The sequence below is a fragment of the Phragmites australis genome, chromosome 14 (genome assembly GCF_958298935.1).
Source record: "Phragmites australis chromosome 14, lpPhrAust1.1, whole genome shotgun sequence".
In the NCBI taxonomy this organism is placed as follows: Eukaryota; Viridiplantae; Streptophyta; class Magnoliopsida; order Poales; family Poaceae; genus Phragmites; species Phragmites australis.
The window spans coordinates 16,332,367-16,356,137 of NC_084934.1; the positions used below are offsets into that span (position 1 = coordinate 16,332,367).

At 41.9% G+C, this 23,771-nt stretch overlaps 1 protein-coding gene across 2 annotated transcripts; it reads right to left on the reverse strand.

Moving 5' to 3' along the window:
- Window positions 1-280: 280 nt before the first annotated feature.
- LOC133890073 (uncharacterized) lies at window positions 281-23,169 on the reverse strand. 2 transcript variants are annotated; one of them, XM_062330517.1, is made up of 14 exons: window positions 22,936-23,169; window positions 22,723-22,841; window positions 22,467-22,599; window positions 22,240-22,386; window positions 21,996-22,047; window positions 21,020-21,194; window positions 20,179-20,261; window positions 17,325-17,537; window positions 14,757-14,888; window positions 2,872-3,007; window positions 1,722-1,829; window positions 1,023-1,088; window positions 693-943; window positions 281-615 (listed from the first exon to the last, which is right to left on the reverse strand). In XM_062330517.1, exons 1-14 carry the CDS (start codon window positions 22,953-22,955, stop codon window positions 493-495), a joined length of 1,758 nt encoding a protein of 585 aa, XP_062186501.1. In that variant the 5' UTR covers window positions 22,956-23,169; the 3' UTR covers window positions 281-492. The 2 variants fall into 2 exon arrangements, with proteins under 2 accessions (XP_062186501.1, XP_062186500.1); XM_062330516.1 differs by having other exon boundaries at window positions 22,467-22,636; window positions 22,936-23,167.
- Window positions 23,170-23,771: the final 602 nt, after the last annotated feature.

Genomic DNA, 23,771 nt, shown 5'->3' on the forward strand with positions numbered 1-23,771 from the left:
GAACATGAAAATCTTGTTAAAATGTACATTTGAAAATAAAAGGAAAAGTACATTTGAAAATAAAAGGAAAAATTCATTCATATCTTTCATTGTAAAAAGAAAAAGACAAGTTCTTTGGACAAAAGGTAAGCCTTATTCTTTGTTTTTCTTCCGCAGTGCACATATGAACATATTCTTGCAGACATTTCTTCATATATATATATATATATATATATATATATATATATATATATATATATATATATATATATATATATATATATGAATCGAATAATCAATGTGATACAGAACTGAGGCATTTTCAAATCGTTATAAAATGGACAAATATAGTTGTCCAAATTGTGCTATCTGGTTGATTTATCATGGACCATTCTGCAAACTTGAAGTAGCTACACCCATTTTTTACATGTGCACTTAAAAGAATTCATATATACATCAAAGGTTAAAAACTTTAATCTAGCGCCGGGGAAGCTACATGTAAGATGAACGTGTTCAGCAACAGTGACTGCAGGAACCCTGTGGATTGTTCTGTGATGCTTGTCCCTCAATCTGCTCCATAATCCTTTCCGCGTGCATCCACCATTCAGCATCAGCGTCATCATAACCGTTATCATCCTGCGGATACATGGATCAGTATGCTAGTACAATTTGAGGAACTAAGATCAGCAGAAGCAGTAACAGAGACTACTAACCAAGTTACACAAGCCAGGAGCATGATTGATGTTGTCAATGCTGTCGGCAAATTTTACCGCTTCTTCCCACCAATCAGGATCGTCCTCGCCGCTCTCCATAACGGATTTACCATCAGCCACGCATTCATCCCTGTTGCCTTCAATATTGATTTCTACAACTCCCCCCTGATAATCTGTCTGGGCTGACTCTACTACAGAAATGAGTTCAGGCATCACGTCCCAGGGTACAGCGCGCAATGGAGAACGATAACCTATTCCAAAGCATTGATGTTATGAAAGAAGGATAATCACTGTGAACTGAGAATCACTGCAATAATGCTCCGCACTTACCTTGACAATCAGGGTCATAACACTTTTGGTAATACGCAGCTCTTTGGAAATCAACAATGTACATCACTGTGCATTTTACAATTGTAGTAATTAGCTATCGTAAATAAGAGATAGCCAAGTATTTGAGATAGCTGAAGTTGCGTGGGAAAATTGTTACTGCTACTTCCTAAACAATAGCATCTTTTATAATCGATGCACATCAATTTTGCACAAAAGCGAACCAGTGGGAAAAGGAAGCAAGAGATGATTATTTTGCTCAGCAAACACATTAGGCATTATCTAATCAACTAGTGCATACTAAGGGCTTGTTTGAATGGGTGGGGAAAAGGCCCAATCCCTTCGGATAGGGAAGAAAAATGAACTAATTTCCGTGCCAAGCCCAAGGGATTGGGTCTAATTCTTCACAATACAAACAAGCCCTAAATGCGTAAAATAGAATGCAACAAATATGGATACTTTTTTGAAGAAACACAAATAAACAATAAATTTAACTCCCACAAAAAAAAACAATAACACAGAATCAAGTGTTCCAACTACCAGCAAGAGTAGAGTAGAAAAAACACATCATAGAACAGGAAATTAAGTGTCCAAACGTTTGTGCAGCAGCATTATTAAGTGATATCTCTGCTACTCTGCTAGCTGATCTTCCTGAAAATAAGCTAGCAGAGTAGCAGAGAAAAGACAAGATGTTATTATTACCATGATTGCTCTTATGCTCACGTCCAATATGCTCACAGTATCTGCTCCTTGACATGCTATAGATCATCAAACCATATTGTGAAAACCAGTACCAGGATCGAATTTTTCCTGCAATACAATGAATGCAGCATTTAATTTCCTTCAACATTAAATTACGCAAATAAGAGTCGTGATATAAATTATGTCGATATAATGTACTATTCGATTTACAGTTCTATTTCTCAAAGCGCCAACAATGTGTTCTCCTTTAGCAAATGAAGAAAAGGAGTTTTAGTGTTTATGTCTGAGGAGCCCCAGGTATAGACAATGAGAGAGGATAACAAGAGAAATCTAGTGAAGTTTGTGTTACTTCAGGTCTCCGACTCGGAGTCTAGTGTCTAATTTGTCCAAAAAAATGGACATGCAAAATGTCACTCAGGCATGGACACATGTGGCACAATCTGTCTCAGATTCGGGTGTCCTACTCGGCAAAATTCTTTTAGAGGCGTTCAAGTAATGTAATACCCCGTGGCCACCGGCGATGAGGACTGGGACATGAGGATGTTCTACAGCTCTCACCGGATAAAGTTCCTGTGGCTGCCGGCAAGATCGCCATGACGTGAGAACAAATCGCCAGGAAGGCTTGAGAAGGAAGAAGAACAGGAATGGGATATGTTTCAGTTCATTGGTTTGATGTCCCTCTCTATGCTCCTGGCATCTCCTTTGTAGAGCTGCTGATCCTCTAGCTTGGGCCGTGGGCTCAGTCTTGGTGGCACAATGGCCCATTGCATGACCCAGCTGATATGGGACATGTGTTACAAGTAACTACACTGTTAATTAAGAGAATGCAAGGCAGTATGAGACAAGTGATTTTCATTTGACAACAGCATGCATCAATTGTTCTATTTCAGGAATCCTGTTAGAATCAAGAACTATGTGATTTACAGAGCCTACCATTCTTGACCTTCAGAAATAGAAAAAAAATCCAAAATATATCACAACTACTGTAATGATATATTATAGAACTGAGTGCCTTAACATGACCACATGTAAAAGGTCAATGCAAACAAACATGGTAAAACAATGTCTTGTGGAATACATAAACACGTATTAGAAACACAAACGACTATCCAAAAAAATAGAAAGACAAGCAACTATGAGGAAGAACAACCTGGAACATTTCCAAAAGAAGCGATAGATTCAATAAAGCCATCCAAAGCTGGGAAAGGAGATCTTCCATAAGTATATTCACGAGGAAAATCACTTCGATAAGTAGTAATAGAATCCTTGCAGTTCCTTCCTTGAATCTGGTTATGGCAATATACAGCAAATATATTGTGTTGCATATATAAAATAAGCATATACTGAAATTAAATCGATTTTCTTAATTAAAAAAGGCAAAGAAGCATGCATCTGTGCGGTTTTAAACTGCATGACATCATTTAGGCACTAGTTCATTTTCAAAATTCCCAAACTAGAATTTTCATAGGTTTTGAACATACTGTTCAAGATTGGTGAATCTTACTCTTAAATAACTGTTGGTGATATGCCCTAGAGGCGATCGAGTTTGCGGATTGGATCTGCTAATGGGCTTTAATATTGATTAAAGGACCATTAGGGTTTAGAGTCATAATGGGCTTTAATGTTGATTAAAGGCCCATTAGCGTGCTCTATATAAAGATAGGCAGGGGCCAAGGCGCATAGAGTTTTTCTGAAAAGAAATAGATCTTGCCACCAAAAACCCTGGCCGCCTCCTATTCCCGAACTCCCTTCGAAACCCTAGCCGGGCGCGCGGTGCTAGCACACCGGCGCACGGCGATTCCATCCTTGTACGTGTGGATACCGTAGAGACGCTACTACTATTGCAGTGCTGATCTACTCGGGACGTACTCGCGAGTACTCGGAAGGTGCTCGGGACGTGCTCGGGACGAGGTTGACGATCGACTACTTGACGCGCACGACGTTGGATTGGTCTGCTCCAACTCTTCTTCCGCTGCACTGCTCGTCAAGTGGTAACGATTCATGATCCCCTACTCGCATGGCTTCCTGGTTGAACGCGGTAGAGAAAATTTATTTTGTGCTAGCGTAGCCTACCCGCAACCCTTCAGTGGTATCAGAGCCATCCTGCGTAGTTTTCGATCTGGATCAGTCTCATATAGAAGATATGTGATAGAAATAGATTAGATCTATTGTTTTTGATCAGTTCATATGATGGATTGATCAATGCACGGTTGGTGAATTAGAGATCGGATGAGATGCCAGTCGATGAAACCACATAGCCAAAAAGATTAGCTCGATCTCCCACCTGTTTTTGCGTGCGACTTGCCCCTACCGGCTGGAATCACCATCGGGGCTAACTGCGTGCATCGCGACATGGTCGGGAGAACAGCAGATCGAGGTCGTGTGTGCTGTCATCGTTTCTGGAAAAACCTCACGCGATGATCAATGGGATTGATCTAATGGAAATTGAGGCATTATGAATGACTCGGAATTGGCTCGATACGATCGATCCGATGAGATTTTCATAGCGATTTCATAGATGCGATCTATGTATTTCCGAGAGGTTTTCAGGGCGCTGCCCTGAAACCCGCGGGGGGGGGCTCCCCCCTCGACCCCTCGCCCGCTGACCGGCCAGCGGGACCGCCGTCGCGTACACGCATAGATTGTTGTAATAACATGATCCCATCACGACATTAGAATTCGATTCTACGCTTAACTCGTTTTTGCAGAGAATGTTGTGACTGGTATGGCCTTGTGATATGTGATGCATGTGTGTAATTTTTCATGGCCTGCGAGTCATGGTTAATTGCAGCCCAAGACTGTCATGTTATTGTATAACGGCCTGCGTGTCGACTTGTGATGCTTCTTCTCATGTAATTTATCTAGTGCTATTAGGTGTAATAGACTAGTACAAGATCATGGAGATTTGAAGCATGATGACCCGGAGGACAGGAACCGTGGCGATGGAGATCACCATGTGAAGGGGCCATACTATGTCACAGTTAATATGATTGCCTGTGATGTTTTTATGTTCCTATCATACTATTCTTTCATGTTTTATATGTGGTGGATATGATTTTCATGATAGATTAGTTTCCCTCAGAAAAATCAAGAGTAATTGATGCCCTTCCAATAGCTGCACCTACAAAGGTTTTGATCATTGTGTGGTAGGTCTGCCAAAGCAAGGTGCCATCATTTATCTTAACCAGTTAGAGTGGATGTCGGACATCCACACGCATAGTATTGGTTTACTTGATAAAGCTATCAAAACGGTTTTGGGCTTTGGGGCATGGTGTTGGGCGCCGGGGCATTCGATGCCACCCAACAAACAAGAGTCACATATGGATGTGATTAGCAAGGCGTTGCTTACCTATGTCACTAAGTTTCTAGCAGTGATGCCAAAGCTCACTAGAACTTAGTTGAATATGGATCTTGATCCTCTATATGTTGTTAGAGGGAAAACACATATAGTGGAGTATCTTTTGTTAAATTGTTTAATAGAAGATTCACATAGGCATAGTGCTAAACCTGCATTTTCTGTTGTAGATCATGGCACCGGCCGCTAGTAACACTTCCAGTTTTAATTTGCGATCGATTCTTGAAAAAGAGAAGCTTTCTGGAACAAACTTTATTGATTGGTATAGAAATCTGAGAATTGTTCTCAAACAAGAGAAAAAGGAATATGTTCTAGAGGTCCCCTATCCTGATGAACCAGCTGATAATGCTCCTGCCGCGGATCGGAGGGCTTATGAGAAGCACACCAACGATTCACTGGATGTTAGCTGCCTCATGCTTGCCTGTATGTCCTCTGAGCTTCAGAAGCAACATGAGAACAGGGATGCCCATGATATGATTGTGGGACTCCGAGGCATGTTTGAGAACCAAGCTCGGGCCGAGAGGTACAACACCTCAAAGTCCTTGTTTGCGTGCAGGTTAACAGAAGGCAGTCCAGTCAGTCCTCATGTGATCAAAATGATTGGTTACATTGAAAGCCTGGAAAAACTTGGTTTTCCCCTTAGCCCTGAGTTGGCTACGGATGTAATTCTCCAGTCGCTCCCTGCGAGCTTCGAGCCGTTCATTTTGAACTTTCATATGAACAGCATGGAGAAAAGCATGGCTGAATTGCATGGGATGCTAAAAACTGCTGAGGAAAGCATTAAGAAGAGCTCTAGTCATGTGATGATGGTTCAAAAGGATAGCAAGAAGAGAAAGCGCAAGGACAAGGCTAAAACTTCGGATGAGATCTCGAGTTCTAAGCCTAAACCTGTTGGAAAGCCCAAGGCTAGCCCTGCCGCTTCTGACACTTGCCACCACTGCCATAAGACTGGTCATTGGTGGAGGAACTGCAAATTGTACTTGGAAGAACTCAAAAAGAAGAAGGGAAGTAAGACTTCCTCTTCAGGTATAAATGTTATTGAAATTAATCTTGCTACTCGTCCTGATGATTCATGAGTATTTGATACCGGATCAATGATTCATACTTGCAAATCGTTGCAGGGACTGAAAAGGACTAGGAAGTGTGCAAGAGGCGAACTGGATGCTCGCGTCGGCAATGGTGCAAAAGTTGCTGCGTTGGCCGTTGGCGTTTACTCCTTATCGCTACCCTCAGGATTAGTTTTGGAATTAAATAATTGTTATTATATTCCTGCCTTGGGCAAAAACATTATCTCTTCTTCATGTTTGGAAGAAGACGGTTATGAATTCATAATAAAGAACAAGTGTTGTTCGATATTTTTGAATAGTATGCTCTATGGTAATTGTCCATTAGTAAATGGATTATATATATTGGATCTTGAGAATATAACTATCTATAACATTGATACAAAGAAGCCTCGGCTTAATGATTTGAATCCCACTTTTGTTTGGCATTGTCGATTAGGTCATATAAATGAGAAGCGTATGCAGAAACTCCATAAAGATGGTCTTCTACATTCATTTGATTTCGAATCATTTGATACATGCGAGTCTTGTTTACTTGGCAAGATGACTAAGACGCCTTTCACTGGTCGAAGTGAGAGGACAAATGAATTATTGGCCCTAGTACATACAGATGTATGTGGACCGATGAGTTCTACAGCTAGAGGTGGTTTTTAGTATTTCATTACTTTCACCGATGACTTTAGTAGATATGGTTACATCTACCTAATGAGGCACAAGTCTGAATCCTTTGAAAAGTTCAAGGAGTTCCAGAATGAAGTACAAAATCATATAGGCAAGACAATTAAATTTCTGCGATCAGATCGTGGAGGTGAATATTTGAGCCATGAATTTGGTGATCATCTAAGGCAATGTGGAATCGTTCCACAATTGACTCCACCGGGTACGCCACAATGGAATGGGGTGTCCGAGCGGAGGAACCGAACTCTGTTAGACATGGTCCGGTCGATGATGAGCCAATCTGATCTTCCATTGTCCTTCTGGGGATACGCTCTAGAAACTGCTGCTTTCACGTTAAACAGGGTTCCATCTAAGGCTGTAGAGAGGACACCATATGAGATATGGACCGGGAAGCGTCCCGGATTGTCTTTCCTTAAGATATAGGGTTGTGAGGCTTATGTAAAACGTTTGTCGTCTGATAAGCTCACTCCCAAATCTGATAAATGCTTCTTTGTGGGGTATCCTAGGGAAACCAAAGGATATTATTTCTATAACCGGGAAGAAGGCAAAGTGTTTGTCGTCCGGAATGGTGTCTTTCTTGAGAAAGAGTTTCTCGCGAAGAGAGTTAGTGGGAGCACGGTGCAACTCGAAGAAATTCGGGAACCACTTGAAAGTGTTTCAACTCCTATTGAACCACAACTCGGTATGCAAGATGTTGCAGAACCTGTTGTCGAGACACCAGCCCCACGTCGGTCGGAATGGTTCAGTCGTGCACCCGAGCGGTTTATGTTCCTAACCACGGGGCAGCGCGACATATTATTGTTGGACAATGATGAACCTAAGACTTACTCGGAAGCAATGGTGGGACCAGACTCCGAAAAATGGCTTGGAGCCATGAGATCCGAGTTAGAATCCATGAGAGAAAACCAAGTTTGGAACTTGGTCGATCCACCTGATGGTGTGAAAACTATCGAGTGTAAATGGGTTTTTAAGAAAAAGATAGACGTTGATGGAAATGTTCACATCTATAAGGCACGATTGGTGGCGAAAGGTTTCAGGCAAATTCAAGGTGTTGATTATGATGAAACGTTTTCGCCCGTCGCAATGCTAAAGTCTATTCGGATTCTCCTAGCAATTGCTGCATATTTCGACTATGAGATATGGCAAATGGATGTCAAAACGGCTTTCCTTAATGGAAACCTAAGTGAGGATGTGTACATGACACAGCCTGAAGGTTTTGTCAATCCGAAAAATGCTGGGAAGATTTGCAAGCTGCAAAAGTCCATCTATGGACTAAAGCAAGCTTCTCGGAGTTGGAATCTTCGTTTTGATGAAGTGATCAAAGGGTTTGGTTTCATCAAGAATGAAGAAGAGCCTTGTGTTTACAAAAGGACTAGTGGGAGCGCACTTGTGTTTCTGGTCTTATATGTGGATGACATATTATTGATCGGAAATAATATTCCAATGCTCGATGCTGTCAAATCTTCGTTGCAAAAGAGTTTTTCAATGAAAGATTTAGGAGAGGCAGCATACATATTGGGCATAAAGATCTATAGAGATAGGTCGAAAAGACTAATCGGATTAAGCCAGAGCACGTACATTGACAAGGTATTGAATCGGTTCAATATGCAAGATTCCAAGAAAGGTTTCTTGCCAATGTCACATGGCATCACTCTCAGCAAGAATCAATGTCCTAAGACATCTGATGAGCTCGAGAGGATGAGTGCGATCCCGTATGCTTCTGCTATCGGGTCTATCATGTATGCTATGTTTTGTACACGCCCAGATGTCTCCTATGCTCTAAGTGTTACGAGCAGATATCAATCGAACCCAGGTGAATGTCACTGGGCTATAGTAAAGAGTATCCTCAAGTACATGAGAAGAACTAAGGATATGTTCCTAGTCTATGGAGGTGAGGAGGAGCTCGTTGTAAATGGTTACACCGATGCTAGCTTCCAAACCGACAAGGACAACTCGAGATCGCAGTCTGGTTTTGTGTTCTGCCTCAATGGAGGTGCGGTGAGTTGGAAGAGTTCCAAGCAAGAAACGGTTGCTGATTCCACAACGGAGGCCGAGTATATCGCAGCTTCGGAAGCTGCAAAAGAGGCTGTTTGGATCAGAAAATTTGTTTCTGAGTTGGGTGTGGTCCCTAGTGCGTCCAGTCCAATGGACCTCTATTGTGACAATAGTGGTGCCATTGCACAAGCCAAGGAGCCTAGGTCGCACCAGAAGTCCAAGCACATACTTCGGCGCTATCACCTCATTCGAGAGATTATTGATAGAGGTGATGTAAAGATATGCAAGGTGCACACAGATTCGAATATTGCTGATCCGTTGACGAAGCCTCTCCCACAGCCCAAGCATGAGGCACACTTGAGCTCTATGGGTATTAGATACTTGCGGGATAGACTCTAGTGCATGTGAGAGAATGTGTTCTGTCTATGCTAATGTACTTTTGGATAATTGTTATCTGGTTCCATGAATAATTATCATTTACATTGATCAGCAAGTATGTGACTTGTTTGTGAAACTCTTTATTTTTATGATGTTATTCTAAATAGTCCCTAATCTCATATCATTGTGTGGGACAATAATGATTTATAGATTAGCACATTTGACTGAATGATGATCATGTTTCACGGATCATAGATATGGAGATATCAATCAGTAATGTGGACACATGTTAGAGAACATGATGTTGGATAGACCCACCCTGAGATACTGCTGGGATTGTTATTTTTAATGTGCCATCAGTTGTTATCTCAAATGGTGTACCTACAGAATCCTTTGACCTGAGATCATCATTGATTCCAGAATGTGTAGTAACACACTTAGGGGCTTCCAAACGCTATTCCGTAACTGGGTAGTTATAAAGGTTGCTTTCGGGTATGTTATGAAACATGTCGTGGGATGTGAGTGATCAAGATGGAATTTACCCCTCCTAAATAACGGGAGAGATATCTCTGGGCCCCTCGAGGTAGTTGGATTGGAAAGTGCATGGCCATGCCAATGTGATTAAAGAGTTAATCATGGTGAATCCACTATTTGATCGAGTGAATGGTCGAGCTATCACAAGGGTGGCACGAATCTCGCCTTGAGCTTGACTGGTATCGTGTGGTAAAGGGATTGGTGCATGAGTATATCAAGGTTCAGCCGATATAATCTTTGTGTGCATTCGGGAGTCAATATGTCCTGCTAGGTACCGCTATTGACTTGCAATTCGGAAAAGGGTTTCCGGATAGCGGCCGTTTACACATGAACCTAACGGGTCACACACTTAAGGGGATGGAATATAAAACTTGTACTGACTCTAGTGCAAGTGGGAGATTGTTGGTGATATGCCCTAGAGGCGATCGAGTTTGCGGATTGGATCTGCTAATGGGCTTTAATATTGATTAAAGGACCATTAGGGTTTAGAGTCATAATAGGCTTTAATGTTGATTAAAGGCCCATTAGCGTGCTCTATATAAAGATAGGCAGGGGCCAAGGCGCATAGAGTTTTTCTGAAAAGAAATAGATCTTGCCACCAAAAACCCTGGCCGCCTCCTATTCCCGAACTCCCTTCGAAACCCTAGCCGGGTGCGCGGTGCTAGCACACCGGCGCACGGCGATTCCATCCTTGTACGTGTGGATACCGTAGAGGCGCTACTACTATTGCAGTGCTGATCTACTCGGGACGTACTCGCGAGTACTCGGAAGGTGCTCGGGACGTGCTCGGGACGAGGTTGACGATCGACTACTTGACGCGCACGACGTTGGATTGGTCTGCTCCAACTCTTCTTCCGCTGCACTGCTCGTCAAGTGGTAACGATTCATGATCCCCTACTCGCATGGCTTCCTGGTTGAACGCGGTAGAGAAAATTTATTTTGTGCTAGCGTAGCCTACCCGCAACCCTTCAATAACTCAGGTAGCTGGAACAAAACACACCTCAAACCTTTGAAAAACTACCCTGTTGCCAATCCACACCAACTGTCTGCTGCTTTATGTAGTTGATCTTAGATTACGCTAACTCCAACCCTAACTTATATGAGATCATAATGTTAGTTTAATAGTTTCATTTAGCACCCCGCATCTCTAGCCCCATTGCAAACTCACACCTTAAGGGGTTTAGCCATGCCATATCACCAGTTTAGGGCTGATGCGACAATGAGTTCTTCCACGTAGGATGCATGCATTTAAGATGTTAGATGTATTGTATATCTTGCGTAGTTATCCCCTAGTGTAGGGTGTTTCTTGCATATTGTACATCTCCATCTCTTGTACATTAGCCCCCTTTGGGGTATTGCAATAGACTGAGTTGTATATTTTGTGATCTTTATCGATGATTATTCGAGGTTTACTTGGATTTACCTTATGTCTTTCTCATGGTCAACTCCTTTCCATTTACCAGCAATTTGTCACTATGATTCGCACTCAGTTTAACTCTTCCATTCGAGGTTTTTTTGTGCTGACTGATGGTGAGTACATTTCGGATGTGCATCGACGCTATCTAGCTAATTAGGGCAATCTTTCTTAGTTCTCCTGCTCTGGTTCCCATGCTAAGAATGGTGTTGTTGAGAACAAACATTGTCGCATTCTTGAGACTACTTGTGATGTTCTAATCTCCTCTGATCCACTAAAATTGAGCCTCTCTCTTTCCTAACTCTTCCTTATTCGTATTTTCCGTTGCCATCCTCACCTTTTTCGTCACCATTGATAAGTATATATCTAGCCCATATATATTCTAAGCCCATGTTGATCAATCTCTAACTCTATATATTGAGAGCAAATCTAATGGATGGTCATCCTACTTTTCCCACAATTCCAGTCAAGGTAACATGGAATTAGAACAAGGTTTAGGGTTAGGGTTAGACTAACCTATCCACCTAGACCAAAAAAAATCATCGATCCTCTGTTCTGGCATGTGGCCCGTCGCCGCCACCGTGTTCTCGTCACGTCACTCCTCTATTCTAGCATGTGGCCCATCGCCACCGCCGGATCTTCCTCATCTCCCGTCGTAGATCCGCCCCTGCCACCATCGTACTGCTACAACCTGTCGCCGTCGCCCTCAATTTCGCCGCCGCTGTGTTGTTGCGGCTCGTCCCCATCGTGGATCTGCCTCCGTCGCCGCCGTGTTGTTGCAGCCTGTCATCGACATCCTCAATCAAGCTGCACGTTGCCATTGTCACAACCCGATCCAATGTCACTCGTCGTGAATCAGACCTGCTGTCGTCGTGTCATGGAAGCCCGACCTCTCCCCATCGTTGTTGCAAAGGTGCACTCCAGCCAGCGGATCTACCCCAGCTGCTCATCTAGCCGCTTGTTGCTCCTCTTTTTCGTCGTTTTGAAGGCACACTCCAGCCTGCAGCCGGTTTCGAGCTCCTGTCAGTCGTGTCAGTTGCGGCCTTGTTGTTGCTACTGGAGTATTTACTGCTGCTGCTGGAAGTGATGGTGTTTCGGTTGCTGCTGCAGCTCGTGGTGTTTCTCTGCTACTACTGGAGGTGTTCTGCAAGGCTATTGGAGTTGTGGTAACCTCTTTATTATCGCACAAGTATTATTAATATTCCGATTATGTCGCAGCCTACTGTTATTGGCTTATTGCATTTCATCTGAAGCTTGATGGTCACAATTATCGAGAATGGGCCTTTTCTGTGAAAACTGTGTTGAGGGATTATGCTATGGCATCTCATCTGACTGACACTCCACCCATTGATAAGTCAACAGATGGTTCTGGTGTGGTTGAAGTCAAAAGTTGGCATAATGATGATAGAAGGTTGTTGATAACAAGATTTAGCATCTATAGTGGTCATTGCAGTGATGATTGGCTTAATGATAAGAACTTAAGGCTGTTGGCGATTCAGTTACTATTTGGCTTTGAATCGGAAAGCAGAGTAGTCCAATTAGAGAAGGTTGTACGAGATCGGACGGTAACTGCGGAGGCCGACAAGATACAACAATGAAACTCGGAGCTTGTCGGAAGTGTTCAGATGGGTTCCGACCAGGTCTCCGATCAGGTGGTCTCTGATCAAGTGGCCTCCGACTAGGTGGTCTCCGGCAAGGTGATCTCCGGCTGAGGTGGTCTCTAGCTAAGGTACGTGTTTCCGATCAAATGATTTGCGAGCACATGGTCTCCGAGCAGGTGACGGACCCAGCAAGCTGGTCGAGCTTCGAGCACGTTGATTTCCGAGCAGTCTGGTCGAGCTTCGAGCATGTTGGTCTCCGAGCAGGCTGGTCACGCTTCGAGCACGTTGGAGCCTAAGCACGTTGATCTCCGAGCAAGGACTGGTCAAGCTCGAGCACAAGGATTCTGAGCAGGAGGTCGAACAGAATGGTGACTGGTCGAATTTGAAGCACATAGTTGGGCCGAGCAGTGACATGGTCGGACTAAGCAGCTGGTCTCTGAGCAGGTAGAAGGACGGATCGAATTCGATGATATAGATACATAGAGCAATCGGTCTCTAAGCAGGTGGTCAACACGAGCAGGCGGTACACGAGCAGATGTTCGGATCGAGTAGGTAGTCGAACTGCAATAAGAGATACTCGGGTAGATGTATGGGAATTTAAGTGGTCGAACAGCAAAGATATGTTAGTTATAGAAAATTTGGAGATCAGAAGGCATAACCAAATAATATATGTAAGTCTTGTTCGGTTTGAATTAAGAGTCCTGATCTTTTACGAAAGACATACCGCCCTTTAAATAGAATAGGGTTATGGCTGATTGAATCATCAATCAATCGATCAAAAATACAATCGCATCTATCTTTTTACCAAGCTCATGTAGTCCCGTCCCTTTTTCTTCTCCCTCCTGCTGCAACTCGTTCTTGATATCGACCATCTGCACTCTGACGGGGTCGCTCTCGAGTGTGGGTGATGATGAAAGTCCAACGGCGTGGCGCCACGACAGGGGTTTCCTAGGCGCTGCCTGTCGGATAGTTATCGTCAGGACTTCCGATCCACATTGGAGCTTCTGATTATCCTGGTCGGAACTTCTAATCCAGAATTGCACACGAGGTGCTCAGTGTTTGCCACATGACATCTTTTCACGTCAACACACTTTTTGGCGACTCCACTGGGGAATCGAAGCTTCCGGCCATAATCAATCCGGTCATAAATTGATCAACAGAACATTGTTACATCTGTGCTCATGGTAACGGCGCTGCCATCTATTTGCACCAAGCCCGAGGTAAAGCCCAATGTAAGTAGCACACTTATTACTCTAGAAAATACCAAAGCTATGATTGATCAATTATTTGGTACTGCAATAGCAAAACATTGTGAAAGAATGGTTGAGAGTTTAGATTTATCTAGCCATGTTAGGGCTTTAATGTTTCAAGTACCAGATGAGCAGCATCAGAGGCAACTCCTATCACATGGTGTTAGTACTCCAAATATTAAGTCTTTTGGTAACATGCAACATAATTTTGTGACTCCCAGCTCATCGGCAATGCTTAATTTTGTGAGCAGAAGAATTCAGGACAAAAACAAAGGGCAGAAAGAAACTCAATCATCAGGTGCTCAGGGAAGCAAAGCCAGAGGAAGAATGAGTAGAAAGAAAATCTGCACTCAGAGGCAACTAGCTGGTAATCTTCTAATTTCCAAGTACAATCAAGCTGTTGAATTCCTAGGACTTTCTAACCTTGAGAAATATGACAATGCTGGTTTAACTTATCCTGAAATCTCTATTGTGGAAATTCAGAAGGTAGCAATAGAGAAGTGTCAGCTGACCCCTTCGGAGGCAAGCGATGAACTCATGTGATCAGCAGTGTGGAGATAGAATCCGGCGGCAAGCCAAAGCGGGAGAGGCTCTAAATAACGGTAACTATGGTCATTTTAACACGCATTTTAATTCGTGTGCCAACAGCTGGAGAGACTTATAATATGAAAACAAGAAAATATGTCAGCTTCAGATTATTTTCAGAAAAATAGTACACTAGCAAAGGAAAAAAGGCGACGTTGTGATTCATATTGTAAATACTCACTCGTGGCATGCTGACTTCAGAGTCAAAATGCAATGTTTTCTTGCATTCCCAGTCCAGCTTGCATATCAAAAGTTTGTCACAGTTATCATCTAATCTGCAAATAAGTGACTCCATAAAGACATCTTTATCATTCTGTAAAAATTAGAATACGCTGTCAGAGTGTAATAGTGATATAGATATCCAAATCTCATAAGCTTTTCAATAGAATGACATACACAGACGAATTTTGCCTGCTGGTATCACAGAGGATAACACTTTTTTTTAGATAATGGAAGTACAATTTTTGGCCTCTACACCAAACATAGGATAACATATGACAAAGGACATAAACATGACAGAAACAGGAAATCTGATGTCATATTTTTTATATAGTATTGCATCTACTGAGTAGATTTAAAATTACTGCTGTTATGTGCTAGGACTTGGGCTAGTCTGGCCGCACATAGCCAGGCAGCAGCACAGACATGGCAACACGCAGGCTGCATACATCAATAAATTAGTTAGCTACAGGGATGCATTAGTTAGAAAGTTGTTTGTAGGCATAGGTGCATGTGGATGGCTTGTTAGCCACATGGAGATTGTGTTTGTTGCATGGTTATCCAGTAGTTGGTTAGAGATAGAGTTTGTTACGGGTGCTGCCTATTTAAAGAGGCAGGCGTGCACATGTTTGGTTAAGCACTGAATAACAAAGAAACTAAGTTTCCCTATCCCGTCTACCTCAGGTCCCTCCCTCAATAGCTCCTGTTCTCCCCAAAATAACCCTGTCCTCCCTAAACGCATTTTCTTCTAGCACTCTCTTCCCCAAGCCGTCACCGTCCAGCTCCTCTCCGATGGATGTTTATCTCATATAAACCAAACCATATCACCTGCAAGCAGTAGAGACAGCAGTGCAAACTTCTACCTAAATTGTCAGCTGCATTCCAGCATTTAGACAAAGGCCTAACAAGCCAATATAGGCTGCATCCATTGTCATAACCAAGGCCCAAAAGTTGTGGACCAGGATTTAGGAACCAAGTAGCACTAGATCGGTGGGTCTGCTACCACCAGTAACCTCTCTTTTTGGCATGGCCCAATTTATTAAAAGATGGCTGGTTTAGGAATAATTACCACAACATTTATTTCTTCTTGCCTAGAGGCTGGACCATTGTATGGAAAACTGGCCGTTAGGACAAATTCCGAGGGCATTGCAAGACAAGCGTAATATTATTCTAAGCACTTGTCTAATACTTTCATCATGTTATTCATATTGGGCATAGTCTAACATCTCCATATTACATCTCCATCTTTTTTTCATTGTGATTTGGTTTTATTGCTAACTCATAGACTAATGTCCACTTCCTCATATTACTCACCTTTTGTTGAATATACCATCAAGTCTTTCTCTGCTCTACCTCCCATCAGCATGTGCCTCTCAAATGCAACAATTATTTCATTGGAACCTCGTTTCTCCACTTTTTTGTGGTCATACCACTCCATCGCAGTATTCCAAAAATCTACATCAAACTAAGTAACCCTTGGTTCCGAAGGCCTCCACTCATTCCCATTCTCGACTAGTTGGATTCAATAATTGTAGGATTTAGTTCAAATTTGAACTAAATCCTAGGGATTTGGATCCAAATCCTCCCTTTCTGAACAGAGCCTTGGTGATAATACTTTTCTATCGTGGAGTTTCAAGAAGAAATAAATGGTCTCTCTAGTGCTGATTTGAATATGGAGTAATAGCATTGACCATCCAACCAATGCCGTTTGTGGGTTTGTGGCTGGCGCATCCAAATTATGCATGCTAAGTTGTCATTTCGCTTTCTTCATAGCATCACAATTCACAAGACTCGTCACATATACAAAATACGCAATTAGTTTTATAAACAATGTACTCATGGCTCTCTTTAGATTCACTTACCATTGTTTTGGACAACCACTTATTCTTGCATGTAAACACATAACTACACAACTTCTTTCAAAATAGGGAACAATATAAACACCACAAGTCTACTGAATTTCAAGAGAGATCAGTCAAAAATCAACTTCAAAAATTTAACTGATCTCATGACAACTTGGTAGGCCCAATTTACAAGCAATGGCTACTAGATATAAATCATATTCATTAATTAGAAAATTTTCAGCATAGGACAATACTAATTATTATATTTTCTGTTTTCCGTACCTTCTAACAATCTGTTCTTAACACTTGGTACTAGTACATTCGAGGAACAAAGAATGGGATAAATATTATAATTGTGAAACACATATACTGTGTAGAGCAATAAATGTTTGTCATTTTTGTAGGAATAGAAGCTATTACAAAAGTAGCTCGGCAAAGCAAACAATTATAAGGCCTGAACCATTTTGCATTTGCAACCAGTGCAGGCTTACTCCTAAAAACAAATCTCGCACAGGAGGTACATAAAGCATGTATATAGAAAATGTAAACGGAGAACATAATTATACAAGATAATTGCAAAACAATCAGAAGTGAAACATGTCTAAACAGGATGAATTTAGCTTTGACATTAAAAAGCATACTCACCAAGTATTAAAAAAAAATAAAGTATGTTATCAAGAGCTCACCATTTCCTTGCATTTGAAACGTCCGGTAGGCACAAGAAATGATTTCTTCCCAGACTTTGATGAGAAAGCTAAACGGAAACAACGGTTACGAGAGTAAACGGCAGTATCGATAAAGAGCTCATCAACAGGACCTGTAGAGCTGCTATCTTTTGTAATATACAGTTTATCAAGGTTAGGATCGGCTGCACGCTGAACTGCAATTTGTGAACAGACCTGTGGGGAAGAATTAAACTTCATTGCGGAAATTAAGATTTGTATGCAATGACATCAGTTCTAAAGCTTGCAACATAACAGGTAGCAAAAAAAGGGGGAGGGGGATTACAACCTCCCATGCAAAAAAACACAATAAACATTTTAAACATGCTGACAAACATATAGGCAGAAATGTCTATTTGAAAACACATTGCTAATTTTCATTGGAGACTTGAAGTGTAAAGATTTAATGAGGAATTGTACTGTTCCCTATAAAAGTCCTGTGAAACTGCTATGTTCCGGACAGGACCAGATTTATTCTAGTTCTTTCTAAAACAATGCTATATTTCTATTTCAGGATAAGATGAATTGAAACAGTAGGCCTAAAGTGTGGTAAAAACTAAGATAATTTACTTGCAATCTAGCTATGGACAGTAGATATGAAAAAACAGAAACACTATTGCAGAACTAATACTCTTTCAGAAGTTCCTTAAACACAGATATAACGTGAATACTCCTATTAAAGGCTCCACAACACTGAGGACAACTTAGGAGCCATTCTTGGTTCTTTTTCAAGAGAAACATAGCAAGATCAGAAGAAAAAATAACGAACTTTTTCATGGTATGGCCATTGCAGTGAATCAAGCAGGAATATGCAATTATCCTAAAGAAACACAGTATTTGTACCCGGTTTCTCCAAAAAGTATTAATTTAGAAAGCACACTACAGCATACAGGCAACAGTTACATTGTAGCCACACTGCAGTACTCTGTGTAGCAGGTACAAGCTCATCAGTGTTATGAGTAGCACTTGTATTATATTGAATAGACCCCATGGGCAATATATAGAGTACATGAGTGTGTAACAGAAAAGGAATCCACTAATGAATACGTATCCTAACACGTAAAGGATTCTATACTCCTAACCCCCCCCCCACCCCCCACCCCCTTCAAATGCAAGGCATATGCAATAGCATTGCATTTGAAAGAGTGAATACTAAGTACTAAACTTGGACATAGTATAAAATTGATGCATCCAAAAAATTGTCTCTTCAAAGTCGTCGTAGAGTGGAGCCTTGGTAATCTGTCGAATCAAGCCGAAGAAGTGCAAAATGAAGCACAAGAGTAAAGTAGTGGCGATGGGAACAAAAATGTCCTTAGTCAAAAATCGCAACAAAACGACGACAAGTAGCAAAACAACAAAGTCACCTTTAGAGCTACGAAAAGACCAAGATGACAAAAGAATGTCCTAGATCAAGAATCGCAAACAAAGGGATGACGAGTAGAGACGACAAACGAAGTTGTCACTAAAACTAAAAAAAGACCTATATGGCACTATTGCATCAATAATGATGTGAAAAGATTAGCTAAACAAAGACGAAATTTGGCTAACCACAAAAGAAATCAGCTGACTGATGAAGGAATATGAGGACTGACACGACATAGACGAAATCAAAGAGAGACTGTGATGTGGACACAATGGAAGGAAAGACTCTAAATAAAAATAGAAATACTAGCAACGAAAGTGGAAGCAACAAGACTAGCAAGACGCATCCACCGAGGGACCATCACAGGAGAAGGCCAACAAACAGCAAGCCACAAAGCACCTGGACCGGCTCACCACGAAAACTTTGGGCTGGGCCTAAAGAAACGGCAACAAGCAAGCAAGAGACGACGAAGCCACTAGCAAGTCCAACACATACAACCCAGTCCAGCAACAACCACTGTTCGTGGGCAAGATAGCCCCCCTGCAGCGCGACCTAATGTAGAAGAAAACTCGGCAGAGGAAAAGATTCAGACGGTGCACGACAGATCCCGACAGCACTCCTTGCGGCACGTAACAAATCCCTACAACTAGCACGATCCAAAGGAACCCCTAGCAAAGCAAATCTTGGCGAAGAAGAACGACGACGACAGATTGGATCCTGGCGGTGGCGGCCCCCGACGTGGAAGATCCAGTGGCGATGGTGATGAAGATCCGCAATGAAGAAGACCTGGCAGCATGGATCCGATCGACATGGTGGCTTCGATCTGGCCAATCCAGATGTGTTCGTGCCCACTCATGTTGACGATGACGAGTCAGCAAAGAGAACCAACGAAGGAGTCAATAGGATAGGTAATGAAGACGATCAGAACAAAAGCAAACCGGCAACGAGTAGCAGCTCAAGATGAAGAGTGGAAGACGGTGACGAACAGAGACCAGTATCGTGCTCAAGATGAAGAGCATGTTGGTTGGTTGGCAACAATGACGGTGGAGCGTCAGAACGAAAAAGTGATCAGGCAGCGGATGACGAGTTGCGGCTGCTCAGGATGAAGAACAGCAGCAGCAATTATGGTGGTGGAAAAAAACCCTGGTTTTGGCTCTGATATCATGTTATGAATAGCACTTGTATGGAATAGCCCTATGGGCAATATATAGAGTACACGAGTGCGTGATGGAAAAGGTCTCTACTAATGAATGTGTATCCTAACACGTAAAGGATTCTGTACTCCTAACAATCAGTACAAATAGGTCTCAGGCTTTCATATGAACCATATGGAATAATATAGATGTCTTCCATTTTGAATCTTTTCTCCAATAATTTGGAGAACAACAGTAGCGACAGTTGAAACTAACAATTTTACTGATGACAACAAAAATGAAGATTGAGATTGAATAATACCTCAGAGATAAATGCGCCAACATGAGAGTTGTCTTTGAATGCAGTCTTGGGTATACGAATGATTAGATGGCGTGAAAACTTCGCTAAAATAGAAAAGGACAATAGTTGTCATGTGACTATTATTAAGCAGTATAGAAGGTTATCATGGCAATTGACTGGCACATAATGCAAAATGCTATGGGGATGGCTATAATAGAAACACTTTGTAATAACAGAAAATCTTTAACTTCCCTCCCCCTTTGAAATGTATTCACTTCCCCCACTCTTCACTTTTCAGATGAATACTGGATGGATGGATGAAAAAGATGCGTGTGAAGTGCATAAGAAACTTAAGACTTGAAAAGGGATCACTTCCTAGCAAATAAGCATATGCAACTTACTTAGCTATAAATCTACTAAAAACTTATTTTGCTATGACTGAAGTTCACCATGTTGTATACGATTCATAACAGTACCAGACTGCATTATACAGTAAAAGTATTGTGTTTTTTCTTGTGTTGTGCACTCAACTTTAGATTGTTACTCCTACTTGGCTTCTATGAATATATCCCACAGGCTGAAACTAGAACCAATCATGTGCTTAAGCTCAAGGGCCACTATATCTTCAACTTATTGTTCCACAAAAGTGGTAGGTCGCTGCATCCCTATTACCTGGTACAGTTTCATGAATTGCCTGCAAGACATGTTTAATCAATAATTATAGAGATAAATCACTTCAAGAAGTTAGAATTGACCAAATATATGGCTGGATTTGTAGGATTCTGCTTATAGTTTTAAAAGCAATTTGCTAGGATTGAACCAGACTTGATTACTTGAACCAAGCAAAAGAGAAATGAGCCACCTTCAGTAGATGAATCTAACTCTGTGATCCACTCTTCATGTCCTTCAATGGAATATTTGTCATGTAAGGCACTAAATATGACGGCAACCAATATATCCACCATTTCATCTGTATCTCTCTTCACGTTCAATTGTGTATCAAACTCCAGATCAAAGTAAATGTGGCAAGGTGAACCCTGTAGCAGCAATCAAGATTTAGTGTGGGCAACTTGCCATCTGTGGAAAAATTCAATTGCATGACTATACGTAAATTGATTCATCCAAATTCAAAAGATAATAAATTTTGTAAAACTCGATTTAAGGGATTATGTCAAAGAACTACAGATTTAGCAAGAGATATATCACAAAACTACATATCTGAGGGCCCTCGGTTTACAGCTCCATTCTGACCGCTGGGCCCCATTAGCAGTGGGAGAGCTCACCAATGGACACTGCTTCCCGTTATATGACTTGGCCAACTCAGGGGCCCACCATGTCGATAGACAGCTTATGAGTAAAGGGACAATGTGTTGGAGAACCCTTATTCTTGCTAAATCTGTAGTTTTCTGATGAAACCCCTTAATATTTGTAGTTTGGCAGTAAATTTATCGTTCTCTGACCCATAAACCTGTGGTTTTGCAATAGTTTTGTCAATCTATTTGTAGTACTATACTCTAAAAGATAGCAATATCTTTTTATGAAAAAAATATTTAATCCCCTGGTGAACCAGGTTACAAGGCACAACCAACACTTGAATTCCGCAAAGTTAGGAAGAATTATTTTGAAACAATGTCCCAAGTAAACAAGTATATGCACTAATAAAGGAAGGTAGATAACATTCATGTTCTTTACCGACTATTTTTACTTATTCTCAGCATCAGATCCAGGAATAGAACATCGAACCAATGTGATACAAAGACTTGCTTGCAATACAACGTGTAAGGTGCAACATACAATATATGACCATTTCAGCACAGAATTAATAAATGGCAACTTACCTCCTGGATAACTTCATAGTGATGGCGAATCCTGGGATCCATATCATTGTACCTGCAAGAATACAGCAATAGGGAGTGCACTAAGTGCAGGTTGTACAAATGGTTGGCCATTTGAAAAAAGAGACCAAATTTCGAATTAGCCATGATGTAATAGCCCTATTTTAATTAACAAGAGGGCCAGTATGCACATGGAAGCTAGGAAGCAATAAGGTGTGCAAGAGATGCAATTAACTAAGGACTTAACCTTCTCCAAAACTCGTCGTATGTAGACACAAGGAACCTTCTTGTCCCAGTCAAATGATCTTGATAGCTAAAGACATTGGTATGCGTGTGTGCTTTCGAGAACCTGATTGCCTCCTCTTGCCTAGGAAATGTAGCCCAAACAGCATCCCTACATACCCGATGACAAACAGCAATTCAGAACATGATGAGCATTATGTGCTTCCAAGTGCGACATGGACTAAATGACACCTGGGGATCAAGTCGGTTTGCTTCTTCAGATCAATGCGGATCTCACGCAGCAGTCTCAAGAGGCTCAGTGGCTTTTTCACCGGAACGCCTTGTGGGGAACCGTAGAACACGATTGGGGACATCTGCTTGCGGCCTGTAAATTTTATGGCCGCCGATGATGGCGCACCATGCTAGAAAGCGCAAAGATGGCCAGAAATCCATAATTTCCTTTTGGTCTGGAAATAGAAAAGAGAGGGTATAAATTCCACGCGCTCACCTTCTCTACTGCATCCGGCGTGGAGGCGGAACAGGAGCTCCCGCCGCCGCCGCTCTCCGCCCCGGGGGTGACCCGCGACTTCTTGCCCCGCCGAAGCGGCTTCTCTCTGAACGCCGACTCTGAAACCCATCGAACCGGACTGAATGATCACTGAAAATCGAGAAACATTGCCTAAAATAAATCCCATTTCTTGGAGGAGCAGGAGGAGCTTACGGGGAGGGGAGACGCCGCATTTGAAGCAGGCGAAGAGGCGGTCGACGTCCTCTTTGGGATCATGCGACGACATCGGATTCGATTCGATTTGGGCTTCGATTTCTTTCGATCGCCTGTGTTCGTGGTCTCTGCCTAGGTTTGGCTTTGGGGGTTTATCTAACGAAGTCCTCGTGACCGGAAAACTGGTTTTCCTGTTGTATTGACATTTCTAAAATTATTATCTCTCTCCAAAAAGGCTCTAATGGCTATTTAGATTAATGACGGAATAGCATTTTGCGACTCAAATTATCTCTCTCTCCAAAAAGACTCTAGCGGCTGTTTAGATTAATGACGGAATAGCATTTTGCGACTCAAATGGCATTCTTCAATCCAAGTTTTTTTTATGGCTTTAGGAACCGACGAGTGTAGGTGTACGCCTGAATTTATGTGTCTAGTTCTTCTTTTTGAAAAATACTTAGGTTCTCTTGATTTGGGTCTTGTTTTCATTCTGAAAAAATCCAACTTCAGCTCCTATGCTATGATACTAAGCAAATTAACTCATTGATATACATAAAGCTCATAAAATAGATAAAAATGTAGGGGCGGATAATAGGAATACAATATGTAAAATTAGTTGTTCGGATCAATTGCCTGAAAAACATAAACTGCTAAGCTCCCATAGAAGTCGATAAAAAGTCCCCATTTCAAGTAGGGCTTAACTTCTCTTTTCTTTTCCTCCAAAAGCATAGGAAAGATGAAACTTTCCAAAATAAAGGAACGTGCCAATCATCATTCCGAAAACCTTTTTCGTCTAGAATTATTCGGAAAGCAATTGCGCCACCGTTCCCCCTAGGCCA

What these genes read in the sequence shown, in the direction of transcription:
- LOC133890073 (XM_062330516.1), bottom strand. Translation starts at nt 23,008, where the DNA reads ATGTCGTCGCATGATCCCAAAGAGGACGTCGACCGCCTCTTCGCCTGC. An exon ending in GTTAGATTCATCTACTGAAG is followed by an intron (nt 20,262 to 21,019) that starts GTGGCTCATTTC and finishes TTTCTATTTTAG; the next exon opens with CGAAGTTTTCACGCCATCTA. An exon ending in CTCCTGGCTTGTGTAACTTG is followed by an intron (nt 616 to 692) that starts GTTAGTAGTCTC and finishes ATGTATCCGCAG; the next exon opens with GATGATAACGGTTATGATGA.